We start from the raw sequence: 27,105 nt of genomic DNA, 5'->3' as shown, positions 1-27,105 counted from the left end.
ACAAAAAAAACTCTGACAAAACAAGCTTACTATTTACTCTTTGATTTTTTTTTATAACCACGTCCTTAATGTCCGCCTTTGACATTAAGATACAGCTGGATGACAGCGGCTATATTGAGGGACATATTTGATAGAGATCAGATAGACCACAGAGGGCATTATCACATTATCCTAATACGTCTGGAACTGATTACCATTAGCAGGGAACTGGCAGGAGCTGGGAACCATCTGTTAGAGTGATACGGAGAGGGACTGCCAAGCCACAGAATCAAGGCCCAGACCAAAAACAGAATGTGCTAACACTCTAGAATCCTCCCAAGGTTCCGCAACACATTAGCCAAGTCACTAGCACTCACATGAAGGCATGCAACTTGCAGGCATGCCAGCAGGCTTATGCTAAAGAAGATGTGTTTAACTTATGCTAAGAAGCAAATATGTGTGAGGGGAATGCATTAAGCTAATGTAAAATATGCTAATATCTGAGCAGATGTGTTTAATTTATGCTAAATTTCAAACATTTGATTGGATGCATAGTCTCTGAATAATTCTATATCAGTGGTGGAAAAATTACTCCATTATTATACTTGATTAAAAGTAAAGATAACTTAATAGAAAATGACTCAAGTAAAAGACAAAGTCCCCAAGTAAAATACTACTTGAGTAAAAGTCTAAAAGTATTTGGTTTTAAATATACTTATTAAGTATCAAAGTAAATGGAATTGCTAAAATGTACTTAATAAGTATCAAAAGTAAAAGTATAAACCATTTCAAATTCCTTATATTAAGCAAACCAGACGGGACTATTTCTTTTTTAATTGATGGATAGCCAGGGGCACACAAACACTCAGACATCATTTACAAACTAAGCATTTGTGTCTGGTGAGTTTGCCATTTTAGAGGCAGTAAGGATGACCAGGGATGTTGTCTTGATAAGTGTGTGAATTGGACCATTTTCCGGGCAAAATGTAACAGGTATTTTTTGGGTGTCAGGGAAAATGTGCAGAGTAAAAAGCATATTATTTTCTTTAGGAATATAATGGAGTAAAAGTAAAAGTTAGCAAAAATATAAATAGTAAAGTAAAATACAGATACACCAAAAAAACGACTTAAGTTGTACTTTAAAGTATTTTTACTTAAGTACTTTACACCACTGTTCTATATGCATTACATTCATACTAAGATGTAAATATACATTTAAGGGAAAACATTTCAGTCATGGTAAGACATTAATATTTGAAGTTAGGATTTAAAAGATAAGGATTTAAAAGATAAGATAAGAGTGGACAAACTGCACTGCAGTAAACACATGCCAAGGGTCAATGTATTTACTAAGCCATGCTGCTAAGACCATAATATTGGAGTGGCTTTGACTAAATATATGTAAAACATGCAATGATGCATACAGTTTGAGTGGTTTGAGACAAATACTGTGTGATTATGACACTAACATTCAACTCCTATAGCCATAATGAATGCACAACTATTCTCTATCTGCTTCTCTTCTCTCCCAGGACATCCAGTACACTGACATTGACTATATGGAAGATAAGAAGGACTTCACTTATGATGAAGTCAAATTCAAAGACCTCCCTCAGTTCGCTGATTACATGCACGAGAAGGGACAGAAATACATTCTTATATTGGTAAGAAACAGACCGTTTTTGGAAGAAAAAAATACATATTATTGAACAAGGCAAGTTATTTAAAAACAAATTCTTATTTACAATGACGGCCTAGGAACAGTGGGTTAACTGCCTTGTTCAGGGACATAATGACAGATTTTTCCTTGTCAGTTCGGGGATTCGATCTAGCAACCTTTCGGTTACTGGCCCAATGCTCTAACCTGCCGCCTACAGTTGATGTGCTTGACTAGTTTTTGACAACAATTTGTTGGTTCTACAGTAAACTATGTCACTACAAGTTCCAAATGTGCATGTTGAATGAAAACATATTCACATTTCAATAGTAGTGGCACTATTGTAACTTTGCTATTATTTATACGTTTTGAAGTCGCCTAATCCCAGTGTTTTGCTGAGTTTGTTGTTGCTAATGTATTTGATTATAGGTGTAAAACATGTCGCATTGAATTTGTACATGTAGTTTGTGAACTCTCCAGATAGGATTCCCGAGTAGACCGCGATTTGGCAATATGTCAGGCATATCCCTCGTAGGTCATTAGAGTTATGTTGTTGTTTATATTGTCTCTACCTTTGAGGAACTTGTATTTACCGGTATGACTTCCTTGTTCTCCTTGCATATATGCGTGCGTTAGTGATGCATGGGTGGACTCGTAGCCGCAGTCCGGGTGGGTATATCCGCAGGGACGGGTTTATGGTCATTAAAATGTAACTATTGTGTGGCTGAAGAGCGTGTTGACTAAAGAGAAAACAATACCTTAAATAATCCATAAATGTATCATTCCTGTGCAATTTATATCTATAGGCTACTTTGAGGTTTTTCTTTCATTATTTTAGGCTGTCTGGTATTAGTACGTAAAAAAACCAAAACTTTAGGGGTTAACTGTATGCGCGCCAAATTGGCTACACAGCCAATTGGCAAATAATGCTTTTGGGAACGGGCAGAAGAAGTCAACGTCACAGAGGCAAAAAATACATTGTCAAAGTTTAATTCAATAAGACAAAAGCTGTGAAAGGAGAGTTGAAAATAATGAGAAGGGGTTGGACAGAAAAGTAATGTTTTGAAAAGATTTGGTGACGAGGTAAGGAGGATGATTGCAGTGCCAGTGTTCTGGCTGTGTTAGGTGCTATACAAATTCGACACAGGACTTCAAATAGGCCTATTGCACGGCAAGGGAACTGGAGCCTACTGTTTAGATGGCTTAAAAGGAAACTGAAATCTGGACATTGACTAACCGTTTTAACTAAATTAACTGTTTTTTTGGCAAACTACAAAGTCCTTTGATAATTCTAGTCCAGTGCGGTTTTAGCAAGAAAACAATAACTGATTGGATAAATTGAATGACGTGCTGCGCATAGCCTATGTATGAAGAGCCTACTTTCATAGTGAATACTTTGTTTATAAGTTTTGTGCGAATTAATTCAACATCCCAAATCCATTATTAAAAATATTTCGCCTCCCAGACAGTTCTGGGAAAATGATTGCTTGAGCAATAGTTTTCTGCTATAGAAATGCAATGTCTGCCCATTTTAGTTTAAATCTAATTGCAGTAAGTTACTTAAAGCTGACCCAGAAATTATAGAGTTGATAGTTAAGTTAAATGCAGAGTGAAAATACTTGGGCGGCAAGGGTAGCCTAGTGGTTAATGTTGGACTAGTAACCGAAAAGTTGCAAGATCGAATCCCTGAGCTGACAATGTAAAAATCTGTCGTTCTGCCCCTGAACAAGGCAGTTAACCCACTGTTCCTAGGCCGTCATTGAAAATAAGAATGTGTTCATAACTGACTTGCCTAGTTAAATAAAGGTAAAATAAAAAAAAACATGTTTTATTTGGTCCCGGGCATATGAAAGGGAAAGGAAAGGGGGAAATGATCACTCCTGTACCTAGGCCTATTGGAAATCATCTTCCATCTTCCTTCCTGTGCCTAGGCATGAGGGCAGTCTACCCTATGACAAAATGCCATGCACGCAACCATTCCAATCGTTTCTCACATATCAAGGCTCATTCCCTCTATAATAGCCTGTTGTGAGTAGGCTTATTTTTTAAATGTTTTTGTTGAGTTTAGTGCAGTTTTGCCAAAGAAAATGTTGTCATAATGTTTCCACTGATTGGCTCTGGGATTCAAACCAGCGACCTGTCAATATGAAGAATATCATGTAAAAGGCTGTGTTGTTGTCTTTCAGGATCCGGCAATAGCCATCAGTAAGAGGATCAATGGGCCGTATGAGGCCTATGACCGAGGAACACAGAAGAACGCTTGGGTCACTGAGGCTGATGGGATAACACCTCTAGTGGGAGAGGTAGGTGGGAATGGAAAACCTAATCAGTTATACAACTGAATACATTCAACTGAAATGTGTCTTCCACATTTAACCCAACCCCTCTGAATCACCTTGCTGGATCGGGGATTCAAACCAGCAACCTTTTGGTTACTGGCCCAATGCTCTTAACTGCGAGGCTACGATGGTGGTTGTGGAGGTGGTCGTGAAGGTGATGATGGTGGTCTGTTGGTGTTGATGGTGGAGGTGGTGGTGGTGATGGTGATGGTGATGGTGGTGAAGGTGGTGGTATTGGTGGTATTGGTGGTCTGGAGATGGTGGTGGTGGTGATGGTGGAGGTGGTGATGGGGGAGGTGGTGGTGATGGTGGTCTGGAGATGGTGGTGGTGGTGATGGTGGAGGTGGTGATGGGGGAGGTGGTGGTGGTGGTGGTATGGGTGGTGGTGGTGGTGGTGATGGTGATGGTGATGGTGGTGGTGGTGGAGGTGGTGGAGGTGGTGGTGGTGGTGGTGGAGTTGGTCGTGAAGGTGGTGGTGGTGAAGGTGGTGGTGGAGGTGGTGGTGGAGGTGGTGGAGGTGGTCGTGAAGGTGGTGGTATTGGTGGTGGTGGTGATGGTGGTCTGGTGATGGTGATGGTGGTGGTGGAGGTGGTGGAGGTGGTGTTGGTGGTGGTGGAGGTGGTCGTGAAGATGGTGATGGTGGTGATGGTGGTGGTGGAGGTGTTGGAGGTGGTGGAGATGGTCGTGAAGGTGGTGATGGTGGTGGTGGAGGTGGTGGAGGTGGTCGTGAAGGTGGTGGTATTGGTGGTGGTGCTGGTAATGGTGATGGTGGTGGTGGTGGAGGTGGTGGTGGTGGTCGTGAAGGTGGTGGTATTGGTGGTGGTGCTGGTAATGGTGATGGTGGTGGTGGTGGAGGTGGTGGTGGTGGTGGATGTGGTGATGTGCATGTGTGTGTGTCTGTGGGTGCTTGAGTGTGGGTGCTTTTGAAATGATCAATCCCACTTTGTGTTGGCTATGTGTGTAGAGAGAGACAGAGAGCGTTTACAAATGTCTATGGAGCAGATCATATCTCATGGGTTAACAATGTTTTTTACCCACACGATTAAGCCTGGCCCAGTTAATGGTTTTATATCAGGTCAAACAGATGCATTGATTCTACATTCGTGTTTAATCTCTAACTGTCCTGCATCAAAGACGGTGTGCTCCGAGGATTAGCACAGACTGCTCTTATTTACACCAAGTGTGTGTGTGTGTGTGTGTGTGTGTGTGTGTGTGTGTGTGTGTGTGTGTGTGTGTGTGTGTGTGTGTGTGTGTGTGTGTGTGTGTGTGTGTGTGTGTGTGTGTTAATGTGTGTGAAAATCATTAATGTTCTCTTTCTGCTAGTGATAAAAGCTAGCTAATGTTTTACTGAGGGGAGTGAAGAAATCTTGAGATTTAATCTTTACAACCCTGTCATACAAGATCAGCGAAGACCTCAACCTAATGTACACATTCATGCATAGCTACAGACAAACACACATGCAACGCCCCCCCCCCCCCCCCCACCCCCCTCTTTCTCTGAGGATTAATCATTGCTCTCTGTGCATGTCATTAGCAAAGGCTTCAAACTCACAATCACGTCTGGATATTTATATTGTAAAATCGATTTCTCCTCCCCTCTCTCTCATATGTCCTTCTCTCCCCTCTAAACGTTTCCCTCTCATTTCTACCATCGTTATCCCCTCCAATCCTCTCTTTCTCTGTTTCTCTCCTCTCTTCTCTCCCTCTCTCTACGTCTATATCTACTTAGTGTTTCTCTCCTCTCTTCTCTCTACGTCTACATCTACTTAGTGTTTCTCTCCTCTCTTCTCTCTACGTCTACATCTACTTAGTGTTTCTCTCCTCTCTTCTCTCTACGTCTACATCTACTTAGTGTTTCTCTCCTCTCTTCTCTCTACGTCTACATCTACTTAGTGTTTCTCTCCTCTCTTCTCTCTACGTCTACATCTACTTAGTGTTTCTCTCCTCTCTTCTCTCTCTATACTGTAGGTCTGTCCAGATTACTTAGTGTTTCTCTTCTCTCTCTATGCCGTAGGTCTGTCCAGATTACTTAGTGTTTCTCTCCTCTCTTCTCTCTCTATACTGTAGGTCTGTCCAGATGACTTAGTGTTTCTCTCCTCTCTTCTCTCTCTATACTGTAGGTCTGTCCAGATGACTTAGTGTTTCTCTCCTCTCTTCTCTCTCTGTACTGTAGGTCTGTCCAGATGACTTAGTGTTTCTCTCCTCTCTTCTCTCTCTGTACTGTAGGTCTGTCCAGATGACTTAGTGTTTCTCTCCTCTCTTCTCTCTCTATGCCGTAGGTCTGTCCAGATGACTTAGTGTTTCTCTTCTCTCTCTATACTGTAGGTCTGTCCAGATGACTTAGTGTTTCTCTTCTCTCTCTATGCCGTAGGTCTGTCCAGATGACTTAGTGTTTCTCTCCTCTCTTCTCTCTCTATACTGTAGGTCTGTCCAGATGACTTATTGTTTCTCTTCTCTCTCTATACTGTAGGTCTGGCCAGATGACTTAGTGTTTCTCTCCTCTCTTCTCTTCTCTCTCTATACCGTAGGTCTGTCCAGATGAGTTAGTGTTTCTTGACAATAACCCTTCTCTCCTCCTCATATCCTCTTATCTTCCCTCTCTCTCTAGGTCTGGCCAGGTGTGGCAGTGTTTCCAGACTACACTAACCCTTCTCCCCTCCTCATATCCTCTTATCTTCCCTCTCTCTAGGTCTGGCCAGGTGTGGCAGTGTTTCCAGACTACACTAACCCTTCTCTCCTCCTCATATCCTCTTATCTTCCCTCTCTCTCTAGGTCTGGCCAGGTGTGGCAGTGTTTCCAGACTACACTAACCCTTCTCTCCTCCTCATATCCTCTTATCTTCCCTCTCTCTCTAGGTCTGGCCAGGTGTGGCAGTGTTTCCAGACTACACTAACCCCAGCTGTATAGAGTGGTGGACTGATGAGTACGTCAGATTATCGAAAGAAATCAAACACGACGCTCTGTGGATTGTAAGTCTATTCTACTAATGCTTGGTTGTACTATATTTATGTTCAAGTCTGACATCCACATCCACACATCCCAACTCTGTCTTCTCCCTGACAGGATATGAATGAGGTGTCTAACTTCATGAAAGGCTCCATCAATGGATGTGATGACAACAATCTCAACTACCCTCCCTTCACTCCTAGTAAGGCTGTTTAGTAACCCTCCCTTCACTCCTAGTAAGGCTGTTTAGTAACCCTCCCTTCACTCCTAGTAAGACTGTTTAGTAACCCTCCCTTCACTCCTAGTAAGGCTGTTTAGTAACCCTCCCTTCACTCCTAGTAAGACTGTTTAGTAACCCTCCCTTCACTCCTAGTAAGGCTGTTTAGTAACCCTCAACTACCCTCCCTTCACTCCTAGTAAGGCTGTTTAGTAACCCTCCCTTCACTCCTAGTAAGACTGTTTAGTAACCCTCCCTTCACTCCTAGTAAGACTGTTTAGTAACCCTCCCTTCACTCCTAGTAAGGCTGTTTAGTAACCCTCCCTTCACTCCTAGTAAGGCTGTTTAGTAACCCTCAACTACCCTCCCTTCACTCCTAGTAAGACTGTTTAGTAACCCTCCCTTCACTCCTAGTAAGGCTGTTTAGTAACCCTCCCTTCACTCCTAGTAAGACTGTTTAGTAACCCTCCCTTCACTCCTAGTAAGGCTGTTTAGTAACCCTCCCTTCACTCCTAGTAAGGCTGTTTAGTAACCCTCCCTTCACTCCTAGTAAGGCTGTTTAGTAACCCTCCCTTCACTCCTAGTAAGACTGTTTAGTAACCCTCCCTTCACTCCTAGTAAGGCTGTTTAGTAACCCTCCCTTCACTCCTAGTAAGGCTGTTTAGTAATCCTCCCTTCACTCCTAGTAAGGCTGTTTAGTAACCCTCCCTTCACTCCTAGTAAGGCTGTTTAGTAACCCTCCCTTCACTCCTAGTAAGGCTGTTTAGTAACCCTCCCTTCACTCCTAGTAAGGCTGTTTAGTAATCCTCCCTTCACTCCTAGTAAGGCTGTTTAGTAACCCTCCCTTCACTCCTAGTAAGGCTATTTAGTAACCCTCCCTTCACTCCTAGTAAGGCTGTTTAGTAACCCTCCCTTCACTCCTAGTAAGACTGTTTAGTAACCCTCCCTTCACTCCTAGTAAGGCTGTTTAGTAACCCTCCCTTCACTCCTAGTAAGGCTGTTTAGTAACCCTCCCTTCACTCCTAGTAAGGCTGTTTAGTAACCCTCCCTTCACTCCTAGTAAGGCTGTTTAGTAACCCTCCCTTCACTCCTAGTAAGACTGTTTAGTAACCCTCCCTTCACTCCTAGTAAGGCTGTTTAGTAACCCTCCCTTCACTCCTAGTAAGGCTGTTTAGTAACCCTCCCTTCACTCCTAGTAAGGCTGTTTAGTAACCCTCCCTTCACTCCTAGTAAGGCTGTTTAGTAACCCTCCCTTCACTCCTAGTAAGGCTGTTTAGTAACCCTCCCTTCACTCCTAGTAAGGCTGTTTAGTAACCCTCCCTTCACTCCTAGTAATGCTGTTTAGTAACCCTCCCTTCACTCCTAGTAAGGCTGTTTAGTAACCCTCCCTTCACTCCTAGTAAGACTGTTTAGTAACCCTCCCTTCACTCCGAGTAAGGCTGTTTAGTAACCCTCCCTTCACTCCTAGTAAGGCTGTTTAGTAACCCTCCCTTCACTCCTAGTAAGGCTGTTTAGTAACCCTCCCTTCACTCCTAGTAAGGCTGTTTAGTAACCCTCCCTTCACTCCTAGTAAGGCTGTTTAGTAACCCTCCCTTCACTCCTAGTAAGGCTGTTTAGTAACCCTCCCTTCACTCCTAGTAAGACTGTTTAGTAACCCTCCCTTCACTCCTAGTAAGGCTGTTTAGTAACCCTCAACTACCCTCCCTTCACTCCTAGTAAGGCTGTTTAGTAACCCTCAACTACCCTCCCTTCACTCCTAGTAAGGCTGTTTAGTAACCCTCCCTTCACTCCTAGTAAGACTGTTTAGTAACCCTCCCTTCACTCCTAGTAAGGCTGTTTAGTAACCCTCAACTACCCTCCCTTCACTCCTAGTAAGACTGTTTAGTAACCCTCCCTTCACTCCTAGTACGGCTGTTTAGTAACCCTCCCTTCACTCCTAGTAAGGCTGTTTAGTAACCCTCCCTTCACTCCTAGTAAGGCTGTTTAGTAACCCTCCCTTCACTCCTAGTAAGACTGTTTAGTAACCCTCCCTTCACTCCTAGTAAGGCTGTTTAGTAACCCTCCCTTCACTCCTAGTAAGGCTGTTTAGTAACCCTCCCTTCACTCCTAGTAAGGCTGTTTAGTAACCCTCCCTTCACTCCTAGTAATGCTGTTTAGTAACCCTCCCTTCACTCCTAGTAAGGCTGTTTAGTAACCCTCCCTTCACTCCTAGTAAGACTGTTTAGTAACCCTCAACTACCCTCCCTTCACTCCTAGTAAGGCTGTTTAGTAACCCTCCCTTCACTCCTAGTAAGGCTGTTTAGTAACCCTCCCTTCACTCCTAGTAAGGCTGTTTAGTAACCCTCCCTTCACTCCTAGTAAGACTGTTTAGTAACCCTCCCTTCACTCCTAGTAAGGCTGTTTAGTAACCCTCAACTACCCTCCCTTCACTCCTAGTAAGGCTGTTTAGTAACCCTCAACTACCCTCCCTTCACTCCTAGTAAGGCTGTTTAGTAACCCTCCCTTCACTCCTAGTAAGACTGTTTAGTAACCCTCCCTTCACTCCTAGTAAGGCTGTTTAGTAACCCTCAACTACCCTCCCTTCACTCCTAGTAAGGCTGTTTAGTAACCCTCAACTACCCTCCCTTCACTCCTAGTAACGCTGTTTAGTAACCCTCCCTTCACTCCTAGTAAGACTGTTTAGTAACCCTCCCTTCACTCCTAGTAAGGCTGTTTAGTAACCCTCAACTAACCTCCCTTCACTCCTAGTAAGACTGTTTAGTAACCCTCCCTTCACTCCTAGTAAGGCTGTTTAGTAACCCTCCCTTCACTCCTAGTAAGGCTGTTTAGTAACCCTCCCTTCACTCCTAGTAAGGCTGTTTAGTAACCCTCCCTTCACTCCTAGTAAGACTGTTTAGTAACCCTCCCTTCACTCCTAGTAAGGCTGTTTAGTAACCCTCCCTTCACTCCTAGTAATGCTGTTTAGTAACCCTCCCTTCACTCCTAGTAAGGCTGTTTAGTAACCCTCAACTACCCTCCCTTCACTCCTAGTAAGGCTGTTTAGTAACCCTCAACTACCCTCCCTTCACTCCTAGTAAGGCTGTTTAGTAACCCTCCCTTCACTCCTAGTAAGACTGTTTAGTAACCCTCAACTACCCTCCCTTCACTCCTAGTAAGGCTGTTTAGTAACCCTCCCTTCACTCCTAGTAAGACTGTTTAGTAACCCTCAACTACCCTCCCTTCACTCCTAGTAAGGCTGTTTAGTAACCCTCCCTTCACTCCTAGTAAGACTGTTTAGTAACCCTCAACTACCCTCCCTTCACTCCTAGTAAGGCTGTTTAGTAACCCTCCCTTCACTCCTAGTAAGGCTGTTTAGTAACCCTCCCTTCACTCCTAGTAAGGCTGTTTAGTAACCCTCCCTTCACTCCTAGTAAGGCTGTTTAGTAACCCTCCCTTAACTCCTAGTAAGACTGTTTAGTAACCCTCCCTTCACTCCTAGTAAGGCTGTTTAGTAACCCTCCCTTCACTCCTAGTAAGGCTGTTTAGTAACCCTCCCTTCACTCCTAGTAAGGCTGTTTAGTAACCCTCCCTTCACTCCTAGTAAGACTGTTTAGTAACCCTCCCTTCACTCCTAGTAAGGCTGTTTAGTAACCCTCAACTACCCTCCCTTCACTCCTAGTAAGGCTGTTTAGTAACCCTCAACTACCCTCCCTTCACTCCTAGTAAGGCTGTTTAGTAACCCTCCCTTCACTCCTAGTAAGACTGTTTAGTAACCCTCCCTTCACTCCTAGTAAGGCTGTTTAGTAACCCTCAACTACCCTCCCTTCACTCCTAGTAAGACTGTTTAGTAACCCTCCCTTCACTCCTAGTACGGCTGTTTAGTAACCCTCCCTTCACTCCTAGTAAGGCTGTTTAGTAACCCTCCCTTCACTCCTAGTAAGGCTGTTTAGTAACCCTCCCTTCACTCCTAGTAAGACTGTTTAGTAACCCTCCCTTCACTCCTAGTAAGGCTGTTTAGTAACCCTCCCTTCACTCCTAGTAAGGCTGTTTAGTAACCCTCCCTTCACTCCTAGTAAGGCTGTTTAGTAACCCTCCCTTCACTCCTAGTAATGCTGTTTAGTAACCCTCCCTTCACTCCTAGTAAGGCTGTTTAGTAACCCTCCCTTCACTCCTAGTAAGACTGTTTAGTAACCCTCAACTACCCTCCCTTCACTCCTAGTAAGGCTGTTTAGTAACCCTCCCTTCACTCCTAGTAAGGCTGTTTAGTAACCCTCCCTTCACTCCTAGTAAGGCTGTTTAGTAACCCTCCCTTCACTCCTAGTAAGACTGTTTAGTAACCCTCCCTTCACTCCTAGTAAGGCTGTTTAGTAACCCTCAACTACCCTCCCTTCACTCCTAGTAAGGCTGTTTAGTAACCCTCAACTACCCTCCCTTCACTCCTAGTAAGGCTGTTTAGTAACCCTCCCTTCACTCCTAGTAAGACTGTTTAGTAACCCTCCCTTCACTCCTAGTAAGGCTGTTTAGTAACCCTCAACTACCCTCCCTTCACTCCTAGTAAGGCTGTTTAGTAACCCTCAACTACCCTCCCTTCACTCCTAGTAAGGCTGTTTAGTAACCCTCCCTTCACTCCTAGTAAGACTGTTTAGTAACCCTCCCTTCACTCCTAGTAAGGCTGTTTAGTAACCCTCAACTAACCTCCCTTCACTCCTAGTAAGACTGTTTAGTAACCCTCCCTTCACTCCTAGTAAGGCTGTTTAGTAACCCTCCCTTCACTCCTAGTAAGGCTGTTTAGTAACCCTCCCTTCACTCCTAGTAAGGCTGTTTAGTAACCCTCCCTTCACTCCTAGTAAGACTGTTTAGTAACCCTCCCTTCACTCCTAGTAAGGCTGTTTAGTAACCCTCCCTTCACTCCTAGTAATGCTGTTTAGTAACCCTCCCTTCACTCCTAGTAAGGCTGTTTAGTAACCCTCAACTACCCTCCCTTCACTCCTAGTAAGGCTGTTTAGTAACCCTCAACTACCCTCCCTTCACTCCTAGTAAGGCTGTTTAGTAACCCTCCCTTCACTCCTAGTAAGACTGTTTAGTAACCCTCAACTACCCTCCCTTCACTCCTAGTAAGGCTGTTTAGTAACCCTCCCTTCACTCCTAGTAAGACTGTTTAGTAACCCTCCCTTCACTCCTAGTAAGGCTGTTTAGTAACCCTCCCTTCACTCCTAGTAAGGCTGTTTAGTAACCCTCCCTTCACTCCTAGTAAGGCTGTTTAGTAACCCTCCCTTCACTCCTAGTAAGGCTGTTTAGTAACCCTCCCTTCACTCCTAGTAATGCTGTTTAGTAACCCTCCCTTCACTCCTAGTAAGACTGTTTAGTAACCCTCCCTTCACTCCTAGTAAGACTGTTTAGTAACCCTCAACTACCCTCCCTTCACTCCTAGTAAGGCTGTTTAGTAACCCTCCCTTCACTCCTAGTAAGACTGTTTAGTAACCCTCCCTTCACTCCTAGTAAGGCTGTTTAGTAACCCTCCCTTCACTCCTAGTAAGGCTGTTTAGTAACCCTCCCTTCACTCCTAGTAAGACTGTTTAGTAACCCTCCCTTCACTCCTAGTAAGACTGTTTAGTAACCCTCCCTTCACTCCTAGTAAGACTGTTTAGTAACCCTCAACTACCCTCCCTTCACTCCTAGTAAGGCTGTTTAGTAACCCTCCCTTCACTCCTAGTAAGACTGTTTAGTAACCCTCCCTTCACTCCTAGTAAGACTGTTTAGTAACCCTCCCTTCACTCCTAGTAAGACTGTTTAGTAACCCTCAACTACCCTCCCTTCACTCCTAGTAAGGCTGTTTAGTAACCCTCCCTTCACTCCTAGTAAGACTGTTTAGTAACCCTCCCTTCACTCCTAGTAAGGCTGTTTAGTAACCCTCCCTTCACTCCTAGTAAGGCTGTTTAGTAACCCTCCCTTCACTCCTAGTAAGGCTGTTTAGTAACCCTCCCTTCACTCCTAGTAAGACTGTTTAGTAACCCTCCCTTCACTCCTAGTAAGGCTGTTTAGTAACCATCAACTACCCTCCCTTCACTCCTAGTAAGGCTGTTTAGTAACCCTCCCTTCACTCCTAGTAAGGCTGTTTAGTAACCCTCCCTTCACTCCTAGTAAGGCTGTTTAGTAACCCTCCCTTCACTCCTAGTAAGGCTGTTTAGTAACCCTCAACTACCCTCCCTTCACTCCTAGTAAGGCTGTTTAGTAACCCTCCCTTCACTCCTAGTAAGACTGTTTAGTAACCCTCCCTTCACTCCTAGTAAGACTGTTTAGTAACCCTCCCTTCACTCCTAGTAAGACTGTTTAGTAACCCTCAACTACCCTCCCTTCACTCCTAGTAAGGCTGTTTAGTAACCCTCCCTTCACTCCTAGTAAGACTGTTTAGTAACCCTCCCTTCACTCCTAGTAAGGCTGTTTAGTAACCCTCCCTTCACTCCTAGTAAGACTGTTTAGTAACCCTCCCTTCACTCCTAGTAAGACTGTTTAGTAACCCTCAACTACCCTCCCTTCACTCCTAGTAAGGCTGTTTAGTAACCCTCCCTTCACTCCTAGTAAGACTGTTTAGTAACCCTCAACTACCCTCCCTTCACTCCTAGTAAGGCTGTTTAGTAACCCTCCCTTCACTCCTAGTAAGACTGTTTAGTAACCCTCCCTTCACTCCTAGTAAGGCTGTTTAGTAACCCTCCCTTCACTCCTAGTAAGGCTGTTTAGTAACCCTCCCTTCACTCCTAGTAAGGCTGTTTAGTAACCCTCCCTTCACTCCTAGTAAGGCTGTTTAGTAACCCTCCCTTCACTCCTAGTAATGCTGTTTAGTAACCCTCCCTTCACTCCTAGTAAGACTGTTTAGTAACCCTCCCTTCACTCCTAGTAAGACTGTTTAGTAACCCTCAACTACCCTCCCTTCACTCCTAGTAAGGCTGTTTAGTAACCCTCCCTTCACTCCTAGTAAGACTGTTTAGTAACCCTCCCTTCACTCCTAGTAAGGCTGTTTAGTAACCCTCCCTTCACTCCTAGTAAGGCTGTTTAGTAACCCTCCCTTCACTCCTAGTAAGACTGTTTAGTAACCCTCCCTTCACTCCTAGTAAGACTGTTTAGTAACCCTCCCTTCACTCCTAGTAAGACTGTTTAGTAACCCTCAACTACCCTCCCTTCACTCCTAGTAAGGCTGTTTAGTAACCCTCCCTTCACTCCTAGTAAGACTGTTTAGTAACCCTCCCTTCACTCCTAGTAAGACTGTTTAGTAACCCTCCCTTCACTCCTAGTAAGACTGTTTAGTAACCCTCAACTACCCTCCCTTCACTCCTAGTAAGGCTGTTTAGTAACCCTCCCTTCACTCCTAGTAAGACTGTTTAGTAACCCTCCCTTCACTCCTAGTAAGGCTGTTTAGTAACCCTCCCTTCACTCCTAGTAAGGCTGTTTAGTAACCCTCCCTTCACTCCTAGTAAGGCTGTTTAGTAACCCTCCCTTCACTCCTAGTAAGACTGTTTAGTAACCCTCCCTTCACTCCTAGTAAGGCTGTTTAGTAACCATCAACTACCCTCCCTTCACTCCTAGTAAGGCTGTTTAGTAACCCTCCCTTCACTCCTAGTAAGGCTGTTTAGTAACCCTCCCTTCACTCCTAGTAAGGCTGTTTAGTAACCCTCCCTTCACTCCTAGTAAGGCTGTTTAGTAACCCTCAACTACCCTCCCTTCACTCCTAGTAAGGCTGTTTAGTAACCCTCCCTTCACTCCTAGTAAGACTGTTTAGTAACCCTCCCTTCACTCCTAGTAAGACTGTTTAGTAACCCTCCCTTCACTCCTAGTAAGACTGTTTAGTAACCCTCAACTACCCTCCCTTCACTCCTAGTAAGGCTGTTTAGTAACCCTCCCTTCACTCCTAGTAAGACTGTTTAGTAACCCTCCCTTCACTCCTAGTAAGACTGTTTAGTAACCCTCCCTTCACTCCTAGTAAGACTGTTTAGTAACCCTCAACTACCCTCCCTTCACTCCTAGTAAGGCTGTTTAGTAACCCTCCCTTCACTCCTAGTAAGGCTGTTTAGTAACCCTCCCTTCACTCCTAGTAAGGCTGTTTAGTAACCCTCCCTTCACTCCTAGTAAGACTGTTTAGTAACCCTCCCTTCACTCCTAGTAAGGCTGTTTAGTAACCCTCCCTTCACTCCTAGTAAGGCTGTTTAGTAACCCTCCCTTCACTCCTAGTAAGGCTGTTTAGTAACCCTCCCTTCACTCCTAGTAAGACTGTTTAGTAACCCTCAACTACCCTCCCTTCACTCCTAGTAAGGCTGTTTAGTAACCCTCCCTTCACTCCTAGTAAGACTGTTTAGTAACCCTCAACTACCCTCCCTTCACTCCTAGTAAGGCTGTTTAGTAACCCTCCCTTCACTCCTAGTAAGACTGTTTAGTAACCCTCCCTTCACTCCTAGTAAGGCTGTTTAGTAACCCTCCCTTCACTCCTAGTAAGGCTGTTTAGTAACCCTCCCTTCACTCCTAGTAAGGCTGTTTAGTAACCCTCCCTTCACTCCTAGTAAGGCTGTTTAGTAACCCTCCCTTCACTCCTAGTAATGCTGTTTAGTAACCCTCCCTTCACTCCTAGTAAGACTGTTTAGTAACCCTCCCTTCACTCCTAGTAAGACTGTTTAGTAACCCTCAACTACCCTCCCTTCACTCCTAGTAAGGCTGTTTAGTAACCCTCCCTTCACTCCTAGTAAGACTGTTTAGTAACCCTCCCTTCACTCCTAGTAAGGCTGTTTAGTAACCCTCCCTTCACTCCTAGTAAGGCTGTTTAGTAACCCTCCCTTCACTCCTAGTAAGACTGTTTAGTAACCCTCCCTTCACTCCTAGTAAGACTGTTTAGTAACCCTCCCTTCACTCCTAGTAAGACTGTTTAGTAACCCTCAACTACCCTCCCTTCACTCCTAGTAAGGCTGTTTAGTAACCCTCCCTTCACTCCTAGTAAGACTGTTTAGTAACCCTCCCTTCACTCCTAGTAAGACTGTTTAGTAACCCTCCCTTCACTCCTAGTAAGACTGTTTAGTAACCCTCAACTACCCTCCCTTCACTCCTAGTAAGGCTGTTTAGTAACCCTCCCTTCACTCCTAGTAAGACTGTTTAGTAACCCTCCCTTCACTCCTAGTAAGGCTGTTTAGTAACCCTCCCTTCACTCCTAGTAAGGCTGTTTAGTAACCCTCCCTTCACTCCTAGTAAGGCTGTTTAGTAACCCTCCCTTCACTCCTAGTAAGACTGTTTAGTAACCCTCCCTTCACTCCTAGTAAGGCTGTTTAGTAACCATCAACTACCCTCCCTTCACTCCTAGTAAGGCTGTTTAGTAACCCTCCCTTCACTCCTAGTAAGGCTGTTTAGTAACCCTCCCTTCACTCCTAGTAAGGCTGTTTAGTAACCCTCCCTTCACTCCTAGTAAGGCTGTTTAGTAACCCTCAACTACCCTCCCTTCACTCCTAGTAAGGCTGTTTAGTAACCCTCCCTTCACTCCTAGTAAGACTGTTTAGTAACCCTCCCTTCACTCCTAGTAAGACTGTTTAGTAACCCTCCCTTCACTCCTAGTAAGACTGTTTAGTAACCCTCAACTACCCTCCCTTCACTCCTAGTAAGGCTGTTTAGTAACCCTCCCTTCACTCCTAGTAAGACTGTTTAGTAACCCTCCCTTCACTCCTAGTAAGACTGTTTAGTAACCCTCCCTTCACTCCTAGTAAGACTGTTTAGTAACCCTCAACTACCCTCCCTTCACTCCTAGTAAGGCTGTTTAGTAACCCTCCCTTCACTCCTAGTAAGGCTGTTTAGTAACCCTCCCTTCACTCCTAGTAAGGCTGTTTAGTAACCCTCCCTTCACTCCTAGTAAGACTGTTTAGTAACCCTCCCTTCACTCCTAGTAAGGCTGTTTAGTAACCCTCCCTTCACTCCTAGTAAGGCTGTTTAGTAACCCTCCCTTCACTCCTAGTAAGGCTGTTTAGTAACCCTCCCTTCACTCCTAGTAAGACTGTTTAGTAACCCTCCCTTCACTCCTAGTAAGGCTGTTTAGTAACCCTCAACTACCCTCCCTTCACTCCTAGTAAGGCTGTTTAGTAACCCTCCCTTCACTCCTAGTAAGGCTGTTTAGTAACCCTCAACTACCCTCCCTTCACTCCTAGTAAGGCTGTTTAGTAACCCTCCCTTCACTCCTAGTAAGGCTGTTTAGTAACCCTCCCTTCATTCCTAGTAAGGCTGTTTAGTAACCCTCCCTTCACTCCTAGTAAGGCTGTTTAGTAACCCTCCCTTCACTCCTAGTAAGGCTGTTTAGTAACCCTCCCTTCACTCCTAGTAAGGCTGTTTAGTAACCCTCAACTACTCTCCCTTCACTCCTAGTAAGGCTGTTTAGTAACCCTCCCTTCACTCCTAGTAAGACTGTCTATTAAGCCAAATCAGTACACTAGTATCTCTGATGAAAGGAGCCACATTCTATTTTTTTTAAATTAACAGGAAACACAAACTTTTTCGATGTCTCTTTTTGATAAACTTGGTTGATTGACATGTTTAGGAGAGAGAATATCAAAAACTGCAGACAAAAAAAGTTTTTTCTCCTCCACGCTTCTCTCTCATTCCGTCCTCCTCCTCCTCAGGCATCCTGGATGGAGTGCTGTACAGTAAGACTCTGTGTATGGACGCTAAACATACCTGGGGAAACCACTATGATGTCCACAGTCTCTATGGATACGCCATGGTTCTAGCCACCAAAGAGTGAGTAGGGATCTTACTATGTGTGTAGAACTTGTACTGAAGCTCTGCCATAGAATGGACTATTTAGTCTGTGTACTTGAATTCCACCAGCGTATCCTTATCACTGTAAAATGTAGGTCTAGAGTTCGAGGCCTTGCTATGTGCTGAGTTCGAGGCCTTGCTATGTGCTGAGTTCGAGGCCTTGCTATGTGCTGAGTTCGAGGCCTTGCTATGTGCTGAGTTTGAGGCCTTGCTATGTGCTGAGTTCGAGGCCTTGCTATGTGCTGAGTTCGAGGCCTTGCTATGTGCTGAGTTCGAGGCCTTGCTATGTGCTGAGTTCGAGGCCTTGCTATGTGCTGAGTTCGAGGCCTTGCTATGTGCTGAGTTCGAGGCCTTGCTATGTGCTGAGTTCGAGGCCTTGCTATGTGCTGAGTTCGAGGCCTTGCTATGTGCTGAGTGAGGCTGAACTGTCCTGATGTTTCAGAGGTGAGTTGTGATGATTTGTCTAAATAAATAGAGCATCATTAAACATAGAGCCTGTGGCGCTGTCATTGGGTAGGATAGTCAAATGAGGATTGTTGTTTCTCGGAGCTAAATCCCTATGCACGCATAACCACGCACACAGAGTTATGTCTCAGCGGTGAATCCTGACACAGCTCTTTGAGTTGCATTGTCTTCTGAGAGGCCTCCTCCATCGCTGACTCATCCTGTTAGCATACCGCTCGCTAGCTCCACTCCTCTTTGGTCCTGACTTTTATTTTTTTATTCTGTCTATTTCTCTCTCGGGCTAATTAAAAAGCCTTATTGTCAGGAGACACACTTTGTAAACATCATCAGAACCTGATATTGTCATGAAAATCATTGGACGTTCGATTTAGCTAGCTAATTAGAGCAGTAAAGCAGTGATGATGATACTCTCTCATTCTCTCTACACACCCCTCCCTCTCCCCCTTACTCTCCCTGTAGTGCTCTAGAGCGTGTGTTTGAGGGGAACAGAAGCCTGATACTGACCCGCTCGTCCTTCCCTGGAGTGGGGAAGTACTCCGGCCACTGGCTGGGCGACAATGCTGCAAACTGGAACGACATCAAGTGGGCCATACCTGGCATGCTGGAGTTTGGCCTGTTCGGAATCCCTTACGTGAGTACCTCAATGTGATGTCCAACAGCTTGATACCGTCATCCATTGATTTAACAGGTTGGTTTATTTGTCTGTTTGGAGACTGACACGTGTTTTGATTGGAAGCTGGTTCTTTACTACCACAGCTGAGACAGAGGCAGGTTAGTGAGAAACACTTACTGATGAGATATTAGAATGGTTAGAAGCCGTTTGGCTCTGGCCTCAGACAAGTAACATTGCAAACGTCAGTGAGAATCCAACACGCACACAGACACACACACACACACACACACACCTCCAGTTGTGTCAGGGAGTGTTAGAGTTGCCAATCACAGTCCTGAAGAGACTCTGTCCAAGAGGTGTTCCAAATCTTGTTTGGCACACACACCCATTCAAACTCACTCTGTCTTTCTCACACACACACACACACACACACACACACACACACACACACACACACACACACACACACACACACACACACACACACACACACACACACACACACACACACACACACACACACACACACACACACACACACACACACACCCTGGCATAGGGAGACTGGGATTTGGATCGATGTCCTCCCATTGAGCATGCTGTTAAAGTGCCCTGCTATCAAACAATAGCAACACTCAAACACACTGCTCTCAAAGGAACGGCCATTGATTGGGTATTCTCTTTTATGCTTACCATATGCAATTACCAAAACAGACTATAGATGTATTCTGCCAATTTAGCCTTATTGAATTGTTTTAACAAATGGAAAGCAATATGAGACAAGATAAACAACTCCATTCCAGCCCCTGCTGTATAGTTTCAAGTGCTCAATCTGTGTATTTTCCTGAGTTCGTTTTTTAGTGAGTGTGTCGGTGTATGTAACGTTCTGTCTTGTCCCGTGTTGTGTGTGTGTGTGTGTTTTCAGATTGGTGCTGATATTTGCGGTTTCTTTGACGACGTGTCAGAAGAGTTGTGTCGTCGTTGGATGCAGGTCGGAGCATTCTATCCGTTCAGCCGGAACCACAACGCCCAGCATTACAAGGTACCCGTCCCCTTGTTCTTTATGACACCATGTACAGTATGGAGTCAAAACGTTTCAAATGTATGGATCCAAGTATGGATTTATCAAAGTAAAAACACAGAATGATTTCTGATGAAGGTTCATGTTGTCAGCTTTTCGGCTGAAGGGACATTTTCAAAACAAGTCACAGTTTCAATGCTCAGTCTCCCTTTACATTGTGATTGGAGACTGCTCAAGACTTAGATAGGATAACTATGCAGGGTCAGTCCAGGGCAGCGAAGGGGACATTGCCCTACATAGGGTGCCGTCTTTCGGATGGGACGTTTAAATGGGTGTCCTGACTGTGGTCAACAAAGATCCCATGTCACCTATCATAAGTGTAGGGGCGTTAACCCTGGTGTCCTGGCTAATTTCCCATCTGGCTATTATACCTTCACGATAACCTAATCTCCTCCAGCTTCCAATTGGCTCATTCATCCAATTCCTCATCCCCCCTGTAACTCTTCCCCAGTTCGTTGCTGTAAAAGAGAACATGTGACCAACATGTGACCAATGTAGCAACATTTGATGTTGTTGTTTTTTACATTGGATCAAAGTAGAGACGCAGAGCTAGAAAATGGTATATCATACACTATGCTTGAGGAACAATGGGAAAGTCATTCTGCTTTGAAACGTTTGTGAAAATGGTCCTTGATTGTTTTGGTACACCTACTGGAGAGCTCTTCTTTGTCTACACCCATTCAGCATCGTTCACACACTCTTAACACTACTCCTTAAGGATTCACATGTGAGGTCATGTAGTAAACACACACTATATCAAATCAAATCTAAGTTTATTTGTCACATGCACAGGATACAGAAGGTGTAAATGGTACAGTGAAGTGGTAACTTGCATATATTATAAATATTTTATAATTATTAGATGACGCTTACTCGACGCCAGTGGAGGCTCCTCAGAAGAGGAAAGGAAGGACCATCCTCCTCAGAGAATTTCATAAAAAATGTAAATTGTAAAACATTTAAAAAGTAATAACTTTTAGATAAAACTAAACAAAATATAATTATGTCACCAAATAACTGATTAAAACACACTATTTTGCAAAGAATGTCTACAGTAGCCTCAGCAGCACTCTGTAGGGTAGCACCATGGTGTAACTTCTGTCCTCCTCTGGGTACATTAACTTCAATACAAAACCTAGGAGGCTCATGGTTCTCACCCCCTTCCATAGACTTACACAGTAATTATGAGAACTTCCAGAGGACGTCCTCTGCCTGTGTCCGCCCGCTTGTGTAACAACTAACTGGCTGTACACTAACGTTACTGCATGATTGTAGTGGGTGTACTAACATGTTATTATTATTATTAAAAAAAATAAAATTAAAAAAATACAGTTCAACAATTTACATTGTTACATCATATAAAACAGAATGTAGGTATTAACGAGAAAATACTTAAACATACAAAAAATATAAAGTAATACAAAAAAAAAATACAATTCTAGTGTAAATTGTAATCATTTTGAAAACATCTTATTATAATGTTTCAGAATATTACCCTCGTTGTCGAAAACATCAAGAACAAAGTCAATATTCCTCTCATGCCAGCTGGGGTAGAACAATGACTTATTCCTTACAGTTATGTCTGAATTATTCCACAAATGAGCTTTATGTGGGGGAAAATTGTGCAAGAAACATATTTTCCAGGCCATTAAAGCTTGTTGGTGAAACCTAGCCAATTTAGTGGGTAATCTTTCAGGAATACAATTACATTTCAGTAAAAATTGAAGACCTCCCAACTTATTAAACACATTATTTGGAATGAAATACGATATTGAAACCTCTTTTCAACCAGTTGATCTTGAAAGTGTTATTTATGCCACAAGTCCAACACTTCCAGACCTCCTTCAGCTCTTTATTACACAGGACTGACTTTTTTTACTTTGTGAGACTTATTTTTCCAGATGAAGTCAAGACAGGTCTTATTGATCTCTTTACAAGTAGTAGGATTTACAAATAAAGATAATGAGGGGTACACAAAACGAGACAATCCCTCTGTCTTTCACAGAAGTACTCTCCCAAGTATTGAAAGATCTCTTTGTAGCCAATTATTAAATATATTTTTGGTTTTCTTAATTTTAGGAGAGAAATTCATATGTTGTCTGACTGAGTGTTTTTTGACAGATGTATTCCTAAATATTTAACACAGTCCTTTACAGGAATATTTTCAATTTCTTTATCATCAGAGTCAAATAAACATAAGATTTCACATTTAGAAACATTCAGCATTAATCCTGATGCAATAGAAAATGCAGTTATAGCATTAAGGGTGTGGGCGACCTGGTCTTTGTCTCTTAAGAAAAGAGTAGTATCATCAGCCAGTTGGGACATTTTTCTTTCTTTGTTAAAAATGGTTAAGCCATACAAATTTGCATTATTCAGAATATCTAGAGATAGAAGTTCCACAACCAAAATGAATAAAAATTGCGAAATTGGGCATTGTAAAACATGCGAATGACTTTGATAACATTTTCACGGAATCCAATTAGTGACCTAAAGAGAAATTCATGTTCAATTGTGTCAAAGGCTTTACAGAAGTCCAAAAATAAGACAACCGCATCTGAGTCAATTGCATCTGAATAATCTATAAGGTCCAAGACTAAACGAATGTTAGAGTTTATGTGACGGCCCTTCATAAATCCTGTTTGAGTCTCATTTATAATGGTATCTATTCCTTTCTTTAATCTTTTGGCATAAACCAGAGCAATCAATTTGTAATAAATATTTAATAAAGTAATTGGTCTCCAATTGTCAATGAGAGAAGGGTCTTTATCGGGATTCGGAATTAATGAAATACGGTCCTGTTTCATAGCAGAGACCATTTCCCCACTTTTGATGCAATCTTGAAACATGTTAAAAATCGGGTCTTCTAGTAACTCCCAAAACTGTCTATAGAATTCAACTGATAGGCCATCAGGGCCAGGTGATTTCCCTTTTTTCATTGAATTCAGAGCCTCTCTAATTTCTCCAATTGACACAGGTGAATCGCAAACTGAGTGGATATCATCCTCAATTACAGGAACATATTTTCAAATGTAGTTTTCACAACCATCTTCCTGAAAATGAGAGCTGTAAAGGTTTTCATAAAATGAATTGACAAAGGATGTTATTGTAATGATATCTTTGCATAAAACAATGTTAATTTTGAGTGCAGTTATAGATTTTCTTTTGTTGTTTCTCTTTTCAAGTGCAAAAAAGTAACTAGGTTTTCTTTCCCGTCTTCAATCAATTTTGCTCTTGACCTTACAAAGGCACCCTTTGCCAGATCTGTGTAAAGCTGTTCTAATTCTAGTTTTAAAGACTTGTATACAGACTCCTCTTCTTCAGAAAGATTATCTTCCTTTAGAAAACTGTCAGGTGTTCTCATCAACTCTTTTTCTCTAAGTTTATTTAAGTACATCAGCTCTTTGGCACATTTAATGGCTACAAATCTGACTTTATATTTGAAAAAGTCCCATTTACTTCCATGACCCAAGTCTTTTCTTGCAAAAATATCTTTGGCTAACGATTTGATGTTTCCAATGAGAGTAGGATCTTTAAGAAGTGTGTCGTTTAATTTCCAATATCCTCGAATACCGTTTGATCTTTTAGTAGCTTGTAAATTCATGGGAAATCAAGTGATGATCAGAAAAGAGAGCCAACTGATGATCTACATCTATAACAAGTTGTAACAAAAAGAGGGAAATTAGGAATACGTCTATTCTAGATTTACATGACATAGTTTTATTGGTTCAGGTAGCATACATACACACCCTTAGCATCCGGATTGAAATAACGCCAGGCTTCCTCAACACAGAGATCTTTGCATATGGTAGTTATAATATTGCTATTTTGAGGGCTTTGACTCGTTCTAGGAGGAAAACAATCAACAGATGCATCAGGTGTTTCATTAAAATCCCCTGAAATAATTAGAAAAACCTCTGAGTATTTGTTGCTTAATTTGGGCAAGACGTGCCGCCAGCGACCCACCTCGACAACATCCGGTGAAATTGGAGAGCGCCAAATTCAAATTACACAAATAGTAATAATAAACATTCATGAAAATACAAGTGTTATTCATCGGTTAAAATATTAACTTTTTGTTAATCCAGCCACTTTGTCAGATTTCAAAAAGGCTTCACGGCGAAAGCATACCATGTGATTATCTGAGGACAGCGCCCCGCTTACAAAAGCATACAAACATTTTCCAACCAAGCAGAGGAGTCACGAAAGTCAGAAATAGCAATAAAATAAATCACTTACTTTTGAAGATCTTCCTCTGTTGGCAATCCAAAGGGTCCCAGCTACACAATAAATGGTTGTTTTGTTCGATAAAGTCCCTCTTTATATCCCAAAAACTCAGTTTTGTTGGCGCGTTTTGTTCAGTAATCACCTGGCTCAAAGGCGGTCAAAACATGCAGACGAATACATCCTAATTGTACCGGTAAAGTTTGTCGAAACAGGTCAAACAATATTTATAACTAATCCTCAGGGTGTAAATGATCTAAATAATCGATAATATTTCAACCCGACAATAGCGTATTCAATAGAAAGGAAAAAGAACGAAGAGCGGGCACACAGTCACGCGCGCAAACCAGTACTGCATGATTCCATAGACCACTTAGCAAAAGGTCTTATTCTTCGTTGTTTTTCAGAAACAAGCCTGAAACCATGTCTGAAGACTGTTGACATCTAGTGTTTGCCATAGGAACTGCAATCTGGGCCCTAACCCCTTATATAGTCAATAGGCTTTCAATGGAAAACCACTCACATCAAAGAAATCCCATTTCCTAGATGGATTTTCCTCGGGTTTTCACCTGCCATATCACATCTGTTTTACTCACAGACATTACTTTAACAGTTTAAGAAACTTCAGAGTGTTTTCTATCCAAATCTACCAATTATATGCATATGCTAGCTTCTGCGCCTGAGTAACAGGTAGTTTACTTTGGACACATTTGTCATTCAAACTTCAAAATACTGCCCCCCAGCCCAAATAAGTTAAATCCTGTACTTTCCTAGTAAATTGGGTAAAAAGGGTCATATTTGGAGCATGTGAGTTATGTATATACACATTACAAATGATGAAAATAGCATTTTCAAGTTTAACAGTTACTATGACCCATCTCCCATCTTGTGAAGATGTGGATTCTAGAATGCCACCTTTAAACTTGTGAATAAGTGTCAAAATACCAGCAGAATGGTGTGATCCATGACTGAAATAGGCCATGATCCCCCATTGTGATTTACAAAATTTCAAATCACTTTCACCCGAATGAGTTTCTTGAAGAAGGACAAAATCTGTGTTATTGCATTTACAATATAAAAATAAGGCTTTCCTTTTTGTAAGATCTCTCAAAACCCGAGCATTCAGACTAACGATATTGAGTGAGTTGAAAACAAACTCCTGCATTAAAAACAGAAAGAACTCAAATTAGAATACAGAAGTAGTAATATGAACAATAAAACAAACAGTGAACCTTGAGAGGATCACTCCGACGGAAAACTACGCTCAGCTGAGGTAGCGGTGGTTAACAGAATAACAAATCTATTTACTTCCTATTTTTTTTAGTTGGCAAGTGTTCATCAGTTGTAGTTCGAACGGTACATTCACTCGTGGCAGTATGTTAACTGTACTTTTGGCAGTACTCACAGTTCCAGTTTGGTTAATGTCAACAGAGTTACCCAGTAATCATTCTTCCTTCGATAAACGCGTGTGGGCCCTTGAACCCAGCCTTCTTTCCCTCTTGTCGTGCCCTCTGTATAAGCGGCCACAGTTTCTCCCTGGCAGTCTGATCCTGCGGTATCAGAGCTTCTTTGATGCGGAGCTTCTTCTCATCCAGAAACTTGTTCCCCTTGGCCATTTTCCAGATGATGACCCTGTAATGGCGCATAGTTAAGCGCAAAATTATATAGCGAGGGGGTCCATCAGATCTTCGTTTCCCAAGTCTCACGTCCCACGTCTCTTAGCTTGTCTTTGATGCACAGAGCCACCTTTCCCAGGATATTAATGACTGCTTCCCTAATATCCTCTCCATCTTTTACACCTTGGATTTTCAGATTCCACCTGCGAGAGGACCTTTGAAGTTCAGCTACGTTCTCACACAGCTCATTATTTTGGTATTGCAGTTTCTTCAAATCATTCTCTAGGAACGTTATCTTTTCACAATTTTGTGTAGCTGACTGACAGTTTCTGACAAATTATCAATCTTCTTTGATGTTTCTTCAGTAAACCTACTCTATGATGGACACTTTGGAGAGCGTGGCATCTTGTTTAGTAGACATGGACTGGATTGCAGAGAAAAGTTCAGACATGGAAATGTCCTCTTTTACTTTTTTCACCGGTGGATTTTTACTTGGGGTCTGAGGTAAAGAGGTTGCAAGGATTTCATCCTGGTCAGTTTTGTTCTTTCTCTTGTTTGAGTTTGCGGCTTCTTGTGTATCCATGCTGCTCTGGTCCTCGTTGTGGCTAGCTAGCATGTCTGCCATCTTCTGTGAGACTTGGATATTCCGTCTACTATTGTCTTTCTGTCGTGTTCTTCCCATTCAACTTGACAAAAACGAACTCTAAACGTATCCTATATCCCTAAAACAAGTTATAGTTAGTTTCTTTCAACATTGATAGCCAAAATTAGACTGTTAACTTCTCTGGGGTATGTGGGACGCTAACGTCCCACTTGGGCAAAAGCCAGAAAAAATGCAGCGCGCTAAATTCAAATATATTACTATAAAAATCACTCTTTCATGAAATCACACATGAAAGACACCAAATTACAGCTACACATGTTGTGAATCCAGCCAACATGTCTGATTTCAAAAAGGATTTACGGCGAAAGCACACCAAACGATTATGTTAGGTCAGTACATAGCCACAGATAAACACAGCCATTTTCCCAGCCAAAGATAGGAGTCACAAAAAGCAGAAATAGAGATAAAATGAATCACTAACCTTTGATGATCTTCATCAGATGACACTCATAGGACATCATGTTACACAATACATGTATGTTTTGTTCGATAAAGTGCATATTTATATCCAAAAATCTTTGTTTACATTGGCGCCATGTTCAGAAATGC

The 27,105-nt window shown here is 42.7% G+C and overlaps 1 protein-coding gene across 1 annotated transcript in view; it reads left to right on the top strand.

Annotated features, from left to right (window-relative positions):
* si (sucrase-isomaltase) overlaps window positions 1–27,105 on the top strand; it is a 168,120-nt gene that overhangs the window by 44,932 nt on the left and 96,083 nt on the right. Inside the window, exons 11-17 of the mRNA XM_071360047.1 lie at window positions 1,512–1,643; window positions 3,823–3,939; window positions 6,831–6,944; window positions 7,039–7,123; window positions 17,755–17,872; window positions 18,818–18,989; window positions 19,897–20,013. Coding sequence (XP_071216148.1) covers window positions 1,512–1,643; window positions 3,823–3,939; window positions 6,831–6,944; window positions 7,039–7,123; window positions 17,755–17,872; window positions 18,818–18,989; window positions 19,897–20,013 — 855 coding nt within the window. The remainder of the gene's footprint in view (window positions 1–1,511; window positions 1,644–3,822; window positions 3,940–6,830; window positions 6,945–7,038; window positions 7,124–17,754; window positions 17,873–18,817; window positions 18,990–19,896; window positions 20,014–27,105) is intronic.

This window comes from Salvelinus alpinus, chromosome 22 (assembly GCF_045679555.1).
Source record: "Salvelinus alpinus chromosome 22, SLU_Salpinus.1, whole genome shotgun sequence".
In the NCBI taxonomy this organism is placed as follows: domain Eukaryota; kingdom Metazoa; phylum Chordata; class Actinopteri; order Salmoniformes; family Salmonidae; genus Salvelinus; species Salvelinus alpinus.
Note: the sequence above shows the minus strand (reverse complement) of the source record. Positions and strands in the feature narration are given on the sequence as shown.